This window comes from Salvelinus fontinalis, unplaced genomic scaffold, assembly GCF_029448725.1.
Source record: "Salvelinus fontinalis isolate EN_2023a unplaced genomic scaffold, ASM2944872v1 scaffold_0051, whole genome shotgun sequence".
NCBI lineage: Eukaryota > Metazoa > Chordata > Actinopteri > Salmoniformes > Salmonidae > Salvelinus > Salvelinus fontinalis.
In genome coordinates, this window is record NW_026600260.1 from 124,020 (window position 1) to 139,828 (window position 15,809).

The 15,809-nt window shown below is 44.8% G+C and overlaps 2 protein-coding genes across 15 annotated transcripts in view; one reads left to right on the top strand and one right to left on the bottom strand.

Annotated features, from left to right (window-relative positions):
* LOC129842550 (ATP-binding cassette sub-family F member 3-like) overlaps nt 1-8,352 on the top strand; it is a 28,193-nt gene extending 19,841 nt beyond the window's left edge. The window contains 13 exon segments of the mRNA XM_055911145.1: nt 2,098-2,157; nt 2,240-2,296; nt 2,544-2,566; nt 2,680-2,735; nt 3,384-3,584; nt 3,863-3,939; nt 4,179-4,223; nt 4,316-4,448; nt 4,819-4,907; nt 5,021-5,112; nt 5,724-5,856; nt 6,751-6,838; nt 7,030-8,352. Of these exon segments, the coding sequence (XP_055767120.1) occupies nt 2,098-2,157; nt 2,240-2,296; nt 2,544-2,566; nt 2,680-2,735; nt 3,384-3,584; nt 3,863-3,939; nt 4,179-4,223; nt 4,316-4,448; nt 4,819-4,907; nt 5,021-5,112; nt 5,724-5,856; nt 6,751-6,838; nt 7,030-7,188 (1,213 nt within the window). The 3' untranslated portion in view covers nt 7,189-8,352.
* Nucleotides 8,330-15,809, bottom strand: part of LOC129842547 (protocadherin Fat 4) — a 42,517-nt gene continuing 35,037 nt past the window's right edge. For 4 of the 14 annotated variants that reach the window (XM_055911130.1, XM_055911128.1, XM_055911126.1 and 1 more), the window contains exon 22: nt 8,330-15,799. In XM_055911130.1, coding sequence (XP_055767105.1) covers nt 14,445-15,799 — 1,355 coding nt within the window. In that variant the 3' untranslated portion in view covers nt 8,330-14,444. The remainder of the gene's footprint in view (nt 15,800-15,809) is intronic. The other 10 variants (XR_008757620.1, XR_008757622.1, XR_008757627.1 and 7 more) reach the window with 10 other exon arrangements.

Here is a 15,809-nt window from a genome sequence, read left to right on the forward strand (position 1 = left end):
TGTCATATCTGTGTGTACCTTACATTAGCAGTGTATTTAGATATGTACATAATGTCATATCTGTGTGTACCTTACATTAGCAGTGTATTTAGATATATACATAATGTCATATCTGTGTGTACCTTACATTAGCAGTGTATTTAGATATGTACATAATGTCATATCTGTGTGTACCTTACATTAGCAGTGTATTTAGATATATACATAATGTCATATCTGTGTGTACCTTACATTACCAGTGTATTTAGATATATACAGTATATCACAAAAGTGAGTACACCCCTCACATTTTTGTAAATATTTGAGTATATCTTTTCATGTGACAACACTGAAGAAATGACACTTTGCTACAATGTAAAGTAATGAGTGTACAGCTTGTATAACAGTGTAAATTTGCTGTCCCCTCAAAATAACTCAACACACAGCCATTAATGTCTGAACCGCTGGCAACAAAAGGGAGTACACCCCTAAGTGAAAATGTCCAAATTGGGCCCAAAGTGTCAATATTTGTGTGGCCACCATCATTTTTCAGCACTGCCTTAACACTCTTGGGCATGGAGTTCACCAGAGCTTCACAGGTTGCCACTGGAGTCCTCTTCCACTCCTCAATGACGACATCACGGAGCTGGTGGATGTTAGAGACCTTGCACTCCTCCACCTTCCGTTTGAGGAGGCCCCACAGATGCTCAATAGGGTTTAGGTCTGGAGACATGCTTGGCCAGTCCATCACCTTTACCCTCCGCTTCATTACCAAGGCAGTGGTCGTCTCAGAGGTGTGTTTGTGGTCGTTATCATGTTGGAATACTGCCCTGCGGCCCAGTCTCCGAAGGGAGGGGATCATGCTCTGCTTCATTATGTCACAGTACATGTTGGCATTCATGGTTCCCTCAATGAATTGTAGCTCCCCAGTGCCGGCAGCACTCATGCAGCCCCAGACCATGACACTCCCACCACCATGCTTGACTGTAGGTAAGACACACTTGTCTTTGTACTCCTCACCTGGTTGCCGCCACACACGCTTGACACCATCTGAACCAAATAAGTTTATCTTGGTCTCATCAGACCACAGGACATGGTTCCAGTAATCCATGTCCTTGGTCTGCCTGTCTTCAGCAAACTGTTTGCGGGCTTTGTTGTGCATCATCTTTAGAAGAGGCTTCCTTCTGGGACGACAGCCATGCAGACCAATTTGATGCAGTGTACGGCGTATGGTCTGAGCACTGACAGGCTGACCCCCCACCCCTTCAACCTCTGCAGCAATGCTGGCAGCACTCATACGTCTATTTCCCAAAGACAACCTCTGGATATGACGCTGAGCACGTGCACTCAACTTCTTTGGTCGACCATGGCGAGGCCTGTTCTGAGTGGAACCTGTTCAGTTAAACCGCTGTATGGTCTTGGCCACCGTGCTGCAGCTCAGTTTCAGGGTCTTGCCAATCTTCTTATAGCCCAGGCCATCTTTATGTGGAGCAACAATTATTTTTTTCAGATCCTCAGAGAGTTCTTTGCCATGAGGTGCCATGTTGAACTTCCAGTGACCAGTCAGTATGAGGGAGTGTGAGAGCGATGACACCAAATTTAACACACCTGCTCCCCATTCACTCCTGAGACCTTGTAACACTAACGAGTCACATGACACCGGGGAGGGAAAATGGCTAATTGGGCCCAATTTGGACATTTTCACTTAGGGGTGTACTCACTTTTGTTGCCAGCGGTTTAGACATTAATGGCTGTGTGTTGAGTTATTTTGAGGGGACAGCAAATTTACACTGTTATACAAGCTGTACACTCACTACTTTACATTGTAGCAAAGTGTCATTTCTTCAGTGTTGTCAGATGAAAAGATATACTCAAATATTTACAAAAATGTGAGGGGTGTACTCATTTTTGTGATATGCTGTACATAATGCCATATGTGTGTACCTTACATTAGCAGTGTATTTAGATATTTACATAATGCCATTGGTGTGTATACTGTACAACAGATGACTATGTACTTTGCAGTATAATTGTAGCAAGAGTCTATGCATGTTCTGGTTTGATGATTGTTTGCCCCCCCCCCCCCCCCCCCCCCCTCTTTTCCTCTCTTTTACACAGAGCTTCAATCATCCTATGTGGTTTAGGTTTTTCTCCCAAAATGCAAACGCTGACAACCAAGTAAGTTGCTGTCTGTGTGTGTGTCTGTGTGCGTGCGTGCGTGTGCACGATTAACTGATCTCTCTCTGTGTTCTCTTCACAGGGAGTTTTCTGGAGGGTGGCGAATGAGATTAGCTCTGGCTAGAGCTCTCTTCGCCAAGTGAGTCTCTGCTTGTCACTTTTATCCAAAGGACAGTCTTCCCAATTAAAATACAAGGACAGGGATTATATTAGAATATGTCTGTACATTTATAAATCTCCAATGAGCTATTTCCTGAATCTCAATGTATTATAGACCATCAATTCAATAGACAGATTATCAAGACATAATCTTGTCTCTGCTAAATATTCTAAAGCTAGCTCCAAGTCTCTAAATAATGTGTATATTTGTATTGTATCTCTTTTAGGCCTGATCTTTTGTTACTTGATGGTGAGTGATTAAACCACATGAAGTATTTTTGTTTGATCAGTTCAATGGTGTCCAGCAGTCAGCGCAAACGCCCTCTGACTGACTGTTGGTCTGTCTGTCTGTTTGTTCCTCAGAGCCCACCAACATGTTGGACGTCCGAGCCATTCTTTGGCTGGAGAATTACCTGCAGGTAGGTTACTCCTGCTTCCCGAATCCAATTCAGTCCCTTTAAAAGCATTGGATTGGTGAAAGCACAGGCAAGCGTGAACAATAGGGACTTTCTACCGTATTTCTTACCCCAATTCAGGGCAAGGGGCGTGAATGAGTGTACATTTCAGGGAGAAGGGTAGAAAATAGGAGCATACGTTAAATTGTTTTAATTTCCAGAATGTGCTGGGTAATTCAACTTTTTCCTCTGTGGGTGTCCTTGAGACAAAAGGGGTCCTCTACATTGGCATGGGACACATCTGCTCACGCTCATGAGCCAAGCATACATGGTTAGCCTCAAATGGATTGTGTTGTATCACGAATTAGGAAATTGCGAACAACACTCAAGCCAAAATGCGACTTTAAGGTTGTGTCCCAATAATATTTCCCTTCTCCTAAAGTGTGCACTAATTCACTACTACTACACATCTAAAGACATTGGATTTGTGGAGGCATGGGCTAGCTGGAGTTACCACCATATTTCTTCTACCACTTATTTCCTTTCAAATCACTGAATGGAAGTGAATGAATGCACACTTTGGGTGGAAGGAGAGATAATTGTGACATAACTAGAGCAAGAGCAACAAGTTCAACTTCCACATAGCCTGTTTAACTCCTCCACCCCCCGCAGACCTGGCAGACCACCATCCTGGTGGTGTCCCACGACCGGAACTTCCTCAACGCTGTGGTAACTGACATCGTCCACCTGCACTCGCAGCGGCTGGAGAGTTACCGCGGCGACTACGAGAACTTTGTCAAGACCAAAGAGGACCGCCTGAAGAACCAGCAGAGGGAGTACGAAGCCCAGTTTCAGTACAGAGAGCACATCCAGGTTTGGAACCCACACACTGGCCTACACACACACACACTGTCCTGCACACACACATTTTCTCTCACATTGAGCTATGCACATACAAACTAAAAGGCCTAAAAGGTAATAACAATGCACTTTCTAAGCATTTTGTCTTTGCTGATTAGTGTGTTTATTTGATATGATCTTGAAATGCCAAACGGACCAACATCCTGCTAAATACTATAATATATCATCTAATAAGTATCTTATTACTATACATTATAATCGTGGATCGATCGCCTCCCTCTGTGTGCCAGGTGTTTATCGACCGGTTCAGATACAACGCCAACAGAGCAGCACAGGTGCAGAGTAAACTGAAACTGTTAGAAAAACTGTGAGTAACCATCTATTTCAAAGTAAGATGTTTAACATGCGCCCCACCTTGCTTTCTCTCATCTAGTGCTCCCTGGGAATTACAGCCTGAACTTCATTGTAAAGGATAACTTCCGTCTTGCACATGCACGATGACCTCTGCGCGTTTGTTTGCCTGTGCACAGCGGAATGGTCATTGTAAAGCATATCTATTGTCATCCGTCGTACATTCCCTCGCTGCTCTTCTCTTGTCTCCTGCAGGCCGGAACTCAAACCCCTGGAGAAGGAAACCGAAGTCACCTTAAAGTAAGAGACCGCTCCTCCTGTCCCGAATGAAGTCTGCGTTCAATCCTCATATTAATCTGAGCGCTAACGTGAGTGCGTGCGTCCGTCCGCAGGTTCCCTGATAACTTTGAGAAGCTGTCTCCCCCGGTGCTCCAGTTGGATGAGGTGGAGTTCTACTATAACACTGACCAGCGCCTCTTCACACAGCTGTCTGTGTCTGCAGACCTGGAGTCTCGCATCTGCATCGTACGTATTAATCACACTGCTCTCAGTCCTGATGACCAGATCTAAATCACATGCCCTGCTTAATAGTTAGGGATGCACCGATGTGATCATTCTGGGCTGATGCCGATATTTTCTTTGCAATATCAACTGATTCAGATATTTTTTTTCATTTTATGGCCCTTTTAAATGTCCTAGCGCAGATGGGAAGTGCAATAACGTTTCTATGTTCATAAGGCTAGTAAGAACATATCTTTGTCCCCATATCGGGTCAATATGGTCACCCATCAATATTGTACTTAAACCTGTGAGATACTTCCACAGACAATGCTCTCTGCAACCTTCCAACTGCTAAAGCAGTACCTACAGTCTCTTGTCTCTCTCTGTCTCTCAGGTGGGTGAGAACGGGGCGGGTAAATCCACCATGCTCAAGCTACTGATGGGAGAGTTAACGCCTGTCAACGGCATCAGACACGCCCATCGGTGAGGTTCCATGCTTGACGTCAGCCATGTTCCTCTGCTGCTATAGTGTGTCTCAGTGGGAGTGGGTGCGTGCAGGGAAGTAAACGACAGTTTTATTTCCCATTCTCGCTCAGGAACCTGAAGATCGGTTATTTCAGTCAGCACCACGTGGATCAACTGGACCTCAACGTGTGTTCAATTGAGCTGCTACTCAACAAATTCCCAGGTGACCACCACCACCTAAACACACCAATCCTGATCATTATCAAAGCATTGGCTGTGTTCATTAGGCACCAAATGCAAAGGAAACTGATTGGACCTGGACTTTGTCCAATAAGAAATGCCCCGTTTTTTTTCCCCGTCGCGTGCCCTAATGAACACGACCCTGGTGGTTGTTACGCATCCCTATGGCGGGTTAGATGACAACGTCACGAAAACAATGCGCTCGCTTCAATGGGGGCAAAAGGCAGTGTGTTGTCATTCCGGACAGCCAGATGGCTAGCAACAATGACAGGAAGCTGCCACGTGAGGAATCGTTGGTTGCTCGTTTCAGCTAGTTTTATCTTGTTCTTGATACCATGTCTTGTTTTGAGGTGTGTTTTTTTTACTGATGCTGATATGGCTTAAGATTCGCTAGCTAGCTAACCAAGAACTGTACAGATGTATTTGAGAGACAAGTGCTATTTATGTTTTCAATAAACATTGGAGACTAATTATAATTTACATTCTGGCAACAGTCTAAGCCAACCCTGTCTGTTATGGTCCATGTTGCTTAACAACCAACCCATCGCTAGCCTGCAGTCTTTGTCATCTCTAACCCCTTTTTGTCCCTCCCAGGTCGTAACGAGGAGGAGTACAGACACCAGCTGGGTGGCTATGGGATAACAGGGGAGCTGGCAACTCGGCCGGTGGCCAGTTTGTCAGGAGGGCAGAAGAGCCGGGTCGCCTTCGCTCAGATGACAATGCCTTGGTAATGCCTTTTATTACACTCCATGGCCGCAAACTTTTACACAGGATTGTCATATTGTAGTAGTAAACTGGTTTTAGTGAAGTTGGGAAAACGTCCTTGTACGAGCAGTGTGTAACCTCCAGACCATGACGTTTAATAATGGCATCGTAACCATGTTAGCCCCGCTGGGTTACATTGCTCTATCCTTCAGATGGTAAACCGACTCTGGTCACTCGACAACCCATGGTAGTTGTTGCAAGAGTAGTGTCCGGGCTAAATTCCCTGATGGCTCCTCTTACCATCACAGCCGCCTAATCATCTTCCCCAGCCTCCAATTGGCTTGTTCAACCTCTCCTCTGCCCTGTAACTCATCCCCAGGTTGTTGCTGTAAAAAATGAGAATTTGTTTTCAACCAACTTACCTTGTAAATAAGAAATATATTGTACATCTGTCAAACTGGAGAGAGAGGACGCTATTCATTTTGAGAAGTGATAACACTAGGAACAGACCTGGAGAGAGAGGACATGAGAGAACGCAAGTAGGAAGGTGTATTTCAAAACAGGTGTTGAGATATATATATTTTTTTAAACGGAAGCAGCAAGCAATTCAATTGTGAACCTCAAACAGCTAGCATTTATGCTAATGCTAAAACGATTATACAATTCTTCACATTAAGTCTAGAGATTTGGCGACTACAGTGTTTGTTAGTCCCTACAAATTTGCAAGGGAATAATTGCTACGTCGAACAGCCACTTCATGGCGCTATAAATAATGTACTATTGTGAACACTTGCATGTATAATGCTCCAATGCAGCCATCTCTTTCAGCCTGCTCATAAGCCAGCAACAGCCCCCCGTTTCATTGCTGCTTGTAGCTACAGATGTCTCTCTTACTCACTTTTTCTGTTTCTCTCAGCCCCAACTTCTATATCCTTGACGAGCCGACCAATCACCTGGACATGGAAACGATCGAGGCTCTAGCGAAAGCCCTCAACAAATTCAAAGTAAGCTTGTTAAACCAGAAGAGAAAATGTCCTTTATCAGTTGAGTAAATCTGGACAAACTGTCATTCATGGATCGCTTTTCTTTATAAGCTTACTTTGGCCACCTCTAGCTAACAATCAATGGAAGTGATAGCTCTTGAACACCGTTTTAATGTGCGTTCATACCCTTTTTAACTCTATCCTCTCCTCAGGGTGGAGTGGTCCTTGTCTCTCACGACGAGCGTCTGATCCGGCTCGTGTGCAGAGAGCTGTGGGTCTGTGAGCACGGGAACGTGCGGCGAGTGGATGGGGGCTTCGACGAGTACCGGGATATCTTGCAAGAACAGTTCCGCAAGGAGGGCTACCTGTGAGGGGCAACTCACCCATTACGCCAACTATGACAGTCATGCCAAGTTGCCAATTGACTTCAATAACCTAAAGCCCCCCCCCACTCTTCACTCCCTGACTGCCAATCATCATCCTCAGGGGGAGAACTGCGTTTAACTGGCTACTGTCCCGGCATCCTCTCTGCTCCCCCACACTACCGTTTTTGTTTGTGATTTAGTTTGGGCAGTTCAAAGTGGCATCCTCTTGTCTTATTGTCCTGAAGCAGACAAGTTTTAGGGTACATAGAGGGTACAAAATCTGTCCACATGGACTGTCGATTGTGTGTGTACTCCGAAACTGCTCCGGCCTTGCCACTCCCAACCTTCCCGATCATAATAGTTTGAGCTGATTTGGTTCACTTAACATCAAGGAGGATATTCCATCCTGTGAAGGTGGGGGTGTTGTACCCTCTAACTGTTAACCCCATGTGGGCAGCCATCTTGGAATAACGTTACATCCTTTTAGATCATTAATATCAGTGAAGAGATGAATATGTATTTTTCTCTCCCATTTCTTCATCCGTGTTGAATATGTGTGTGCTCGAGGAGACATTTCAAGTGATACGGGATGATGTTTCTCCTGAACATGTGTGCTCGTGATGGAGAGGGATCATCTCTTAATCCGTGGAACCTCGGGCTGAGCTGAAATGGCACCCTGTTCCCTACATAGTGCAGTATTTTTGGAACGAGCCAAAAGTGCACCATAGCGTCATTTCAGACACCCCTGGTCGTGTTCATTGGGCACCAAACAGAAGAAAACAGTCTGAAACCGAGGGACTACGTGGACTTGTTCATTAATAAGAAACTCTCCTTTTCTGTTCCAAATGTTTTCGGTGGCGTTCCCTAATGAACACGCTCCTGGAAACATCCATATGTGTTAGCATGGGAACCCACCAGCACAACAACAACTTGTACAACAGCAGCAGCTGGCGCCAGGTCTCTTGGGAAGAAGCAGCAGTATCTCCAAGTAAAGAGGGGTATTATTATAAATAAATATATATATATATACACACACACACACATCTTAAAGACTATCAGAATAAAAAACGAAATTCCTTCCGCTACAACGTTATATCGCTAACTTATAAATAGCTGTTTAAAGAACTATTCAATCATAACACCATGCTAATAAAAAAAGCTTTAATCATACATTCGCCAGGTCTGCTCTCTCTGCTATTGTGCAACTAACACCATGCAACGTGACTTTATTATTTTGACAAAGTGGACCCCGTTTCATAACAATCCAGAGAAGATCTGTGGATAGCGTCCATAGCCAAGCGACAGAAAACACTCAAGTAATATAGATGTTTTGGGAAAATTGTAAATGGATGCTTAATCAGTCACAGGTTGAGTTCATAAAGGAGTGGACTGTGCGTGTGTATATGGTGCCATACAGACTTGTCGATTACTTCAGAGCTCTCTGCAGATTGGCGTACCTATAGAAAGTAGAGCTAGTCATCTCTACAGATTGGCGTACCTATAGAAAGTAGAGCTAGTCATCTCTCTACAAATTGGCGTACCTATAGAAAGTAGAGCTAGTCATCTCTCTACAGATTGGCGTACCTATAGAAAGTAGAGCTAGTCATCTCTCTACAGATTGGCGTACCTATAGAAAGTAGAGCTAGTCATCTCTCTACAGATTGGCGTACCTATAGAAAGTAGAGCTAGTCATCTCTCTACAGATTGGCGTACCTATAGAAAGTAGAGCTAGTCATCTCTCTACAGATTGGCGTACCTATAGAAAGTAGAGCTAGTCATCTCTCTACAGATTGGCGTACCTATAGAAAGTAGAGCTAGTCATCTCTACAGATTAGCGTACCTATAGAAAGTAGAGCTAGTCATCTCTCTACAGATTGGCGTACCTATAGAAAGTAGAGCTAGTCATCTCTCTACAGATTGGCGTACCTATAGAAGGTAGAGCTAGTCATCTCTACAGATTGGCGTACCTATAGAAAGTAGAGCTAGTCATCTCTCTACAGATTGGCGTACCTATAGAAAGTAGAGCTAGTCATCTCTCTACAGATTGGCGTACCTATAGAAAGTAGAGCTAGTCATCTCTCTACAGATTGGCGTACCTATAGAAAGTAGAGCTAGTCATCTCTACAGATTGGCGTACCTATAGAAAGTAGAGCTCGTCATCTCTACAGATTGGCGTAACTATAGAAAGTAGAGCTAGTCATCTCTCTACAGATTGGCGTACCTATAGAAAGTAGAGCAAGTCATCTCTCTACAGATTGGCGTACCTATAGAAGGTAGAGCTAGTCATCTCTACAGATTGGCGTACCTATAGAAAGTAGAGCTAGTCATCTCTCTACAGATTGGCGTACCTATAGAAAGTAGAGCTCGTCATCTCTACAGATTGGCGTACCTATAGAAAGTAGAGCTAGTCATCTCTCTACAGATTGGCGTACCTATAGAAAGTAGAGCTAGTCATCTCTCTACAGATTGGCGTACCTATAGAAAGTAGAGCTAGTCGTACCTATAGAAAGTAGAGCTAGTCATCTCTACAGATTGGCGTACCTATAGAAAGTAGAGCTAGTCATCTCTACAGATTGGTGTACCTATAGAAAGTAGAGCTAGTCATCTCTACAGATTGGCGTACCTATAGAAAGTAGAGCTAGTCATCTCTACAGGTTGGCGTACCTATAGAAAGTAGAGCTAGTCAGCTCTCTACAGATTGGCGTACCTATAGAAAGTAGAGCTAGTCATCTCTACAGATTGGTGTACCTATAGAAAGTAGAGCTAGTCATCTCTCTACAGATTGGCGTACCTATAGAAAGTAGAGCTAGTCATCTCTACAGGTTGGCGTACCTATAGAAAGTAGAGCTAGTCGTACCTATAGAAAGTAGAGCTAGTCATCTCTACAGATTGGCGTACCTATAGAAAGTAGAGCTAGTCATCTCTACAGATTGGTGTACCTATAGAAAGTAGAGCTAGTCATCTCTACAGATTGGCGTACCTATAGAAAGTAGAGCTAGTCATCTCTACAGGTTGGCGTACCTATAGAAAGTAGAGCTAGTCATCTCTCTACAGATTGGCGTACCTATAGAAAGTAGAGCTAGTCATCTCTCTACAGATTGGCGTACCTATAGAAAGTAGAGCTAGTCATCTCTCTACAGATTGGCGTACCTATAGAAAGTAGAGCTAGTCATCTCTACAGATTGGCGTACCTATAGAAAGTAGAGCTAGTCATCTCTACAGATTGGCGTACCTATAGAAAGTAGAGCTAGTCATCTCTACAGATTGGCGTACCTATAGAAAGTAGAGCTAGTCATCTCTCTACAGATTGGCGTACCTATAGAAAGTAGAGCTAGTCAGCTCTCTACAGATTGGCGTACCTATAGAAAGTAGAGCTAGTCATCTCTCTACAGATTGGCGTACCTATAGAAAGTAGAGCTAGTCATCTCTACAGATTGGCGTACCTATAGAAAGTAGAGCTAGTCATCTCTCTACAGATTGGCGTACCTATAGAAGGTAGAGCTAGTCATCTCTACAGATTGGTGTACCTATAGAAAGTAGAGCTAGTCATCTCTACAGATTGGCGTACCTATAGAAAGTAGAGCTAGTCATCTCTCTACAGATTGGCGTACCTATAGAAAGTAGAGCTAGTCATCTCTCTACAGATTGGCGTACCTATAGAAGGTAGAGCTAGTCATCTCTACAGATTGGCGTACCAATAGAAGGTAGAGCTAGTCATCTCTCTACAGATTGGCGTACCTATAGAAGGTAGAGCTAGTCATCTCTCTACAGATTGGCGTACCTATAGAAAGTAGAGCTAGTCGTACCTATAGAAAGTAGAGCTAGTCATCTCTACAGATTGGCGTACCTATAGAAAGTAGAGCTAGTCATCTCTACAGATTGGCATACCTATAGAAAGTAGAGCTAGTCATCTCTACAGGTTGGCGTACCTATAGAAAGTAGAGCTAGTCGTACCTATAGAAAGTAGAGCTAGTCATCTCTACAGATTGGCGTACCTATAGAAAGTAGAGCTAGTCGTACCTATAGAAAGTAGAGCTAGTCATCTCTACAGATTGGCGTACCTATAGAAAGTAGAGCTAGTCATCTCTACAGATTGGCGTACCTATAGAAAGTAGAGCTAGTCGTACCTATAGAAAGTAGAGCTAGTCATCTCTACAGATTGGCGTACCTATAGAAAGTAGAGCTAGTCATCTCTACAGATTGGCGTACCTATAGAAAGTAGAGCTAGTCGTACCTATAGAAAGTAGAGCTAGTCATCTCTACAGATTGGCGTACCTATAGAAAGTAGAGCTAGTCATCTCTACAGATTGGTGTACCTATAGAAAGTAGAGCTAGTCATCTCTACAGATTGGCGTACCTATAGAAAGTAGAGCTAGTCATCTCTACAGGTTGGCGTACCTATAGAAAGTAGAGCTAGTCAGCTCTCTACAGATTGGCGTACCTATAGAAAGTAGAGCTAGTCATCTCTACAGATTGGTGTACCTATAGAAAGTAGAGCTAGTCATCTCTCTACAGATTGGCGTACCTATAGAAAGTAGAGCTAGTCATCTCTACAGGTTGGCGTACCTATAGAAAGTAGAGCTAGTCGTACCTATAGAAAGTAGAGCTAGTCATCTCTACAGATTGGCGTACCTATAGAAAGTAGAGCTAGTCATCTCTACAGATTGGTGTACCTATAGAAAGTAGAGCTAGTCATCTCTACAGATTGGCGTACCTATAGAAAGTAGAGCTAGTCATCTCTACAGGTTGGCGTACCTATAGAAAGTAGAGCTAGTCATCTCTCTACAGATTGGCGTACCTATAGAAAGTAGAGCTAGTCATCTCTCTACAGATTGGCGTACCTATAGAAAGTAGAGCTAGTCATCTCTCTACAGATTGGCGTACCTATAGAAAGTAGAGCTAGTCATCTCTACAGATTGGCGTACCTATAGAAAGTAGAGCTAGTCATCTCTACAGATTGGCGTACCTATAGAAAGTAGAGCTAGTCATCTCTACAGATTGGCGTACCTATAGAAAGTAGAGCTAGTCATCTCTCTACAGATTGGCGTACCTATAGAAAGTAGAGCTAGTCAGCTCTCTACAGATTGGCGTACCTATAGAAAGTAGAGCTAGTCATCTCTCTACAGATTGGCGTACCTATAGAAAGTAGAGCTAGTCATCTCTACAGATTGGCGTACCTATAGAAAGTAGAGCTAGTCATCTCTCTACAGATTGGCGTACCTATAGAAGGTAGAGCTAGTCATCTCTACAGATTGGTGTACCTATAGAAAGTAGAGCTAGTCATCTCTACAGATTGGCGTACCTATAGAAAGTAGAGCTAGTCATCTCTCTACAGATTGGCGTACCTATAGAAAGTAGAGCTAGTCATCTCTCTACAGATTGGCGTACCTATAGAAGGTAGAGCTAGTCATCTCTACAGATTGGCGTACCAATAGAAGGTAGAGCTAGTCATCTCTCTACAGATTGGCGTACCTATAGAAGGTAGAGCTAGTCATCTCTCTACAGATTGGCGTACCTATAGAAAGTAGAGCTAGTCGTACCTATAGAAAGTAGAGCTAGTCATCTCTACAGATTGGCGTACCTATAGAAAGTAGAGCTAGTTATCTCTACAGATTGGCATACCTATAGAAAGTAGAGCTAGTCATCTCTACAGGTTGGCGTACCTATAGAAAGTAGAGCTAGTCGTACCTATAGAAAGTAGAGCTAGTCATCTCTACAGATTGGCGTACCTATAGAAAGTAGAGCTAGTCGTACCTATAGAAAGTAGAGCTAGTCATCTCTACAGATTGGCGTACCTATAGAAAGTAGAGCTAGTCATCTCTACAGATTGGCGTACCTATAGAAAGTAGAGCTAGTCGTACCTATAGAAAGTAGAGCTAGTCATCTCTACAGATTGGCGTACCTATAGAAAGTAGAGCTAGTCATCTCTACAGATTGGCGTACCTATAGAAAGTAGAGCTAGTCATCTCTACAGATTGGCGTACCTATAGAAAGTAGAGCTAGTCATCTCTACAGATTGGCGTACCTATAGAAAGTAGAGCTAGTCATCTCTCTACAGATTGGCGTACCTATAGAAAGTAGAGCTAGTCATCTCTACAGAGTGGCGTACCTATAGAAAGTAGAGCTAGTCATCTCTCTACAGATTGGCGTACCTATAGAAAGTAGAGCTAGTCATCTCTCTACAGATTGGTGTACCTATAGAAAGTAGAGCTAGTCAGCTCTACAGATTGGCGTACCTATAGAAAGTAGAGCTAGTCATCTCTCTACAGATTGGTGTACCTATAGAAAGTAGAGCTAGTCAGCTCTACAGATTGGCGTACCTATAGAAAGTAGAGCTAGTCATCTCTCTACAGATTGGTGTACCTATAGAAAGTAGAGCTAGTCAGCTCTACAGATTGGTGTACCTATAGAAAGTAGAGCTAGTCAGCTCTACAGATTGGCGTACCTATAGAAAGTAGAGCTAGTCATTTGACACTGGGGGGGGGGGGGGGGGGGTTTGTTTATATGGCCCGGGTTACCCCAGTGGGAGGAGTTTGAATTGGGTGAAAAGGCCCCCCGGGCGTGAACCAGGTACCCCGATATGGCCAATGGCAAAGTCAACACAAAACAAAAGTGACGTAATTAAGCAGATGGAGTGATGCGTAAGATTATGTGATTGTTTTGTTAACGCTTTATCTGCCTTCAAAATGAAAACTAGTTTATATTCTGGCAAAGAGATGTATGTTTCTGGACGATGCACCATGCTACCTTGTTGACAACATGACTGAGCTGTGCAGATTACTGTTAGATCTGAGAAGGGTGCTCCTCCCTCCCAGCTTTCGCCCGGTTCAACCCGGGCCAGCGTAATAAAACTCCCTCAATGTAAAGAACAGTAGCATTGGTGCTGAACTGTTTCTGTATTCAACTGCACTGTTGCCTAAAAATGAGACAAAAGTGATCTAAATCCGAAATGGAAGGTAAACACAATGATGCACAGCTTTGAGTGAACATGAGACACTTTCAATGCAACAGTCAGTGAAAATAAATGGGTGGGATAGGATGTCTGAAAGCATTGCATTGCATTACAATATAAATATAATCATTCTGCATACAGAACATTCTGCTGTCCACAATACTGTCAACACACATTGCCAGGGATGTACTTTACCCTCAATTACGATGCAAACACCTGCATGAATAAAAGCAAACTCATTCCCTGGCACAGCTTCTTACAATGAAACAATTCTTGTACATTTTCAAATCCATTTTCTTTTCATGACCTGTCATATGATCTCCTCCAGATCGCTTTGCCTATCCCAGTCAGGTGGTTGTTCCATTGGCAGCCCTGCTATGTCCTCAAACACTGGGGCGTAGGTGTGGAAACACACACACATGTTCAGGAGCTGCTCCCAGTGTTGAGGGGAATCACCAGAGTCAGCCGTCCTAGTCCTGTACTGGGCCTGAGAGGGGGGCACAGGGTCTCTGAATGGGGAAGGGACAGGCAGGCTCTCCGCTGGTTTTCTGTGGGTGCGGGTGGTGATCAGTGTCCGCTCCCGTAACAAGCCCTGGGCGCTTAGTAGAGAGAAGTCCCTGTCAAAGTCGACCTCTGAGCAGGTAAAGGAGCTGTGGGTGTTGCTGTCTGAGGAACTGTCCATCCCTCTGGTAGCTCTGCCAGGTCTGGGCCATTGAGCCAGCTGATGTAACTGAACACCCACAGGGCTGTTCAGCTTCCTCACCTCCTCCACAGAGAGACACTGAGGAGGACCCCTCAGCCCTGGCACTACCAACCTCCCGGGGAAGCGCTGCTCTTCATCATCTACCTGGCTCAGCGGCCCACTGGCCATACCACATCCTCCGTCTCTGGAGACTCTTTGGTCAGGGTGTGTCAGGGGCTTCTGCCACAGCTCCACTGGCCTCTTTCTGTCATCTGGATTTGGGGAGCCTGGCGTTTTCTTCTGACATCCCCTCACTCCATTCTCTGTTCTCTCCCAATCTGTGTTGTGGAGAGATCCAGTGAGCCTTAGAGAGCCAGTGTCAGATTGGAACACACTGTCTATCTCGTAGTATTCCAGCTTCTCACTGCGTCCACCAGCCTCCACACTTGAACCGGCTGTACTGTAGCCGTCCTGAACAGCCTCCCTCGGTTTGTCCGCCCGGATCACGTCAGGTGGCTTCCCTCTCACCGCAGGTACAGAACTAGTGGTCCTCGGGCCTTCAAAACAAAACGCTCCGTTGTCCATCCCTTCCTCTCCACGTTGCGGGGAGCCACTGTCAGCCTGATGCTTCTGTGGCCGGTGGCAGCAGGCATTAGCATTGCGTCTCCCCAGGCAGAGGAACACACCCAGGCCCAAGCAGAGGAGGAAGGAGGTGACGGGGAGAACCACACCGATGACCCACAGAGGAGCGGAGGGGCCCCTGAGGGCCTCCTGATCAGAACACACTCCTGCTCCTCCCCGGAAGTCCTCTGGTGGAGGGGAGGAGCAGAGCTCACAGGAGCCAGCCGTGAGGCAGATACAGGAGCTGTTCCTAGTGCCAGCCGAGCCACCGCAGGCTGGAGCAGTGGGACAGGGCAGAGAGAGGCATGGTAGTCTGGCGTTGGTGGGGACATCCTCAGGGCAAGTGGTGGAAATACAGGAGCCTGGATGTAC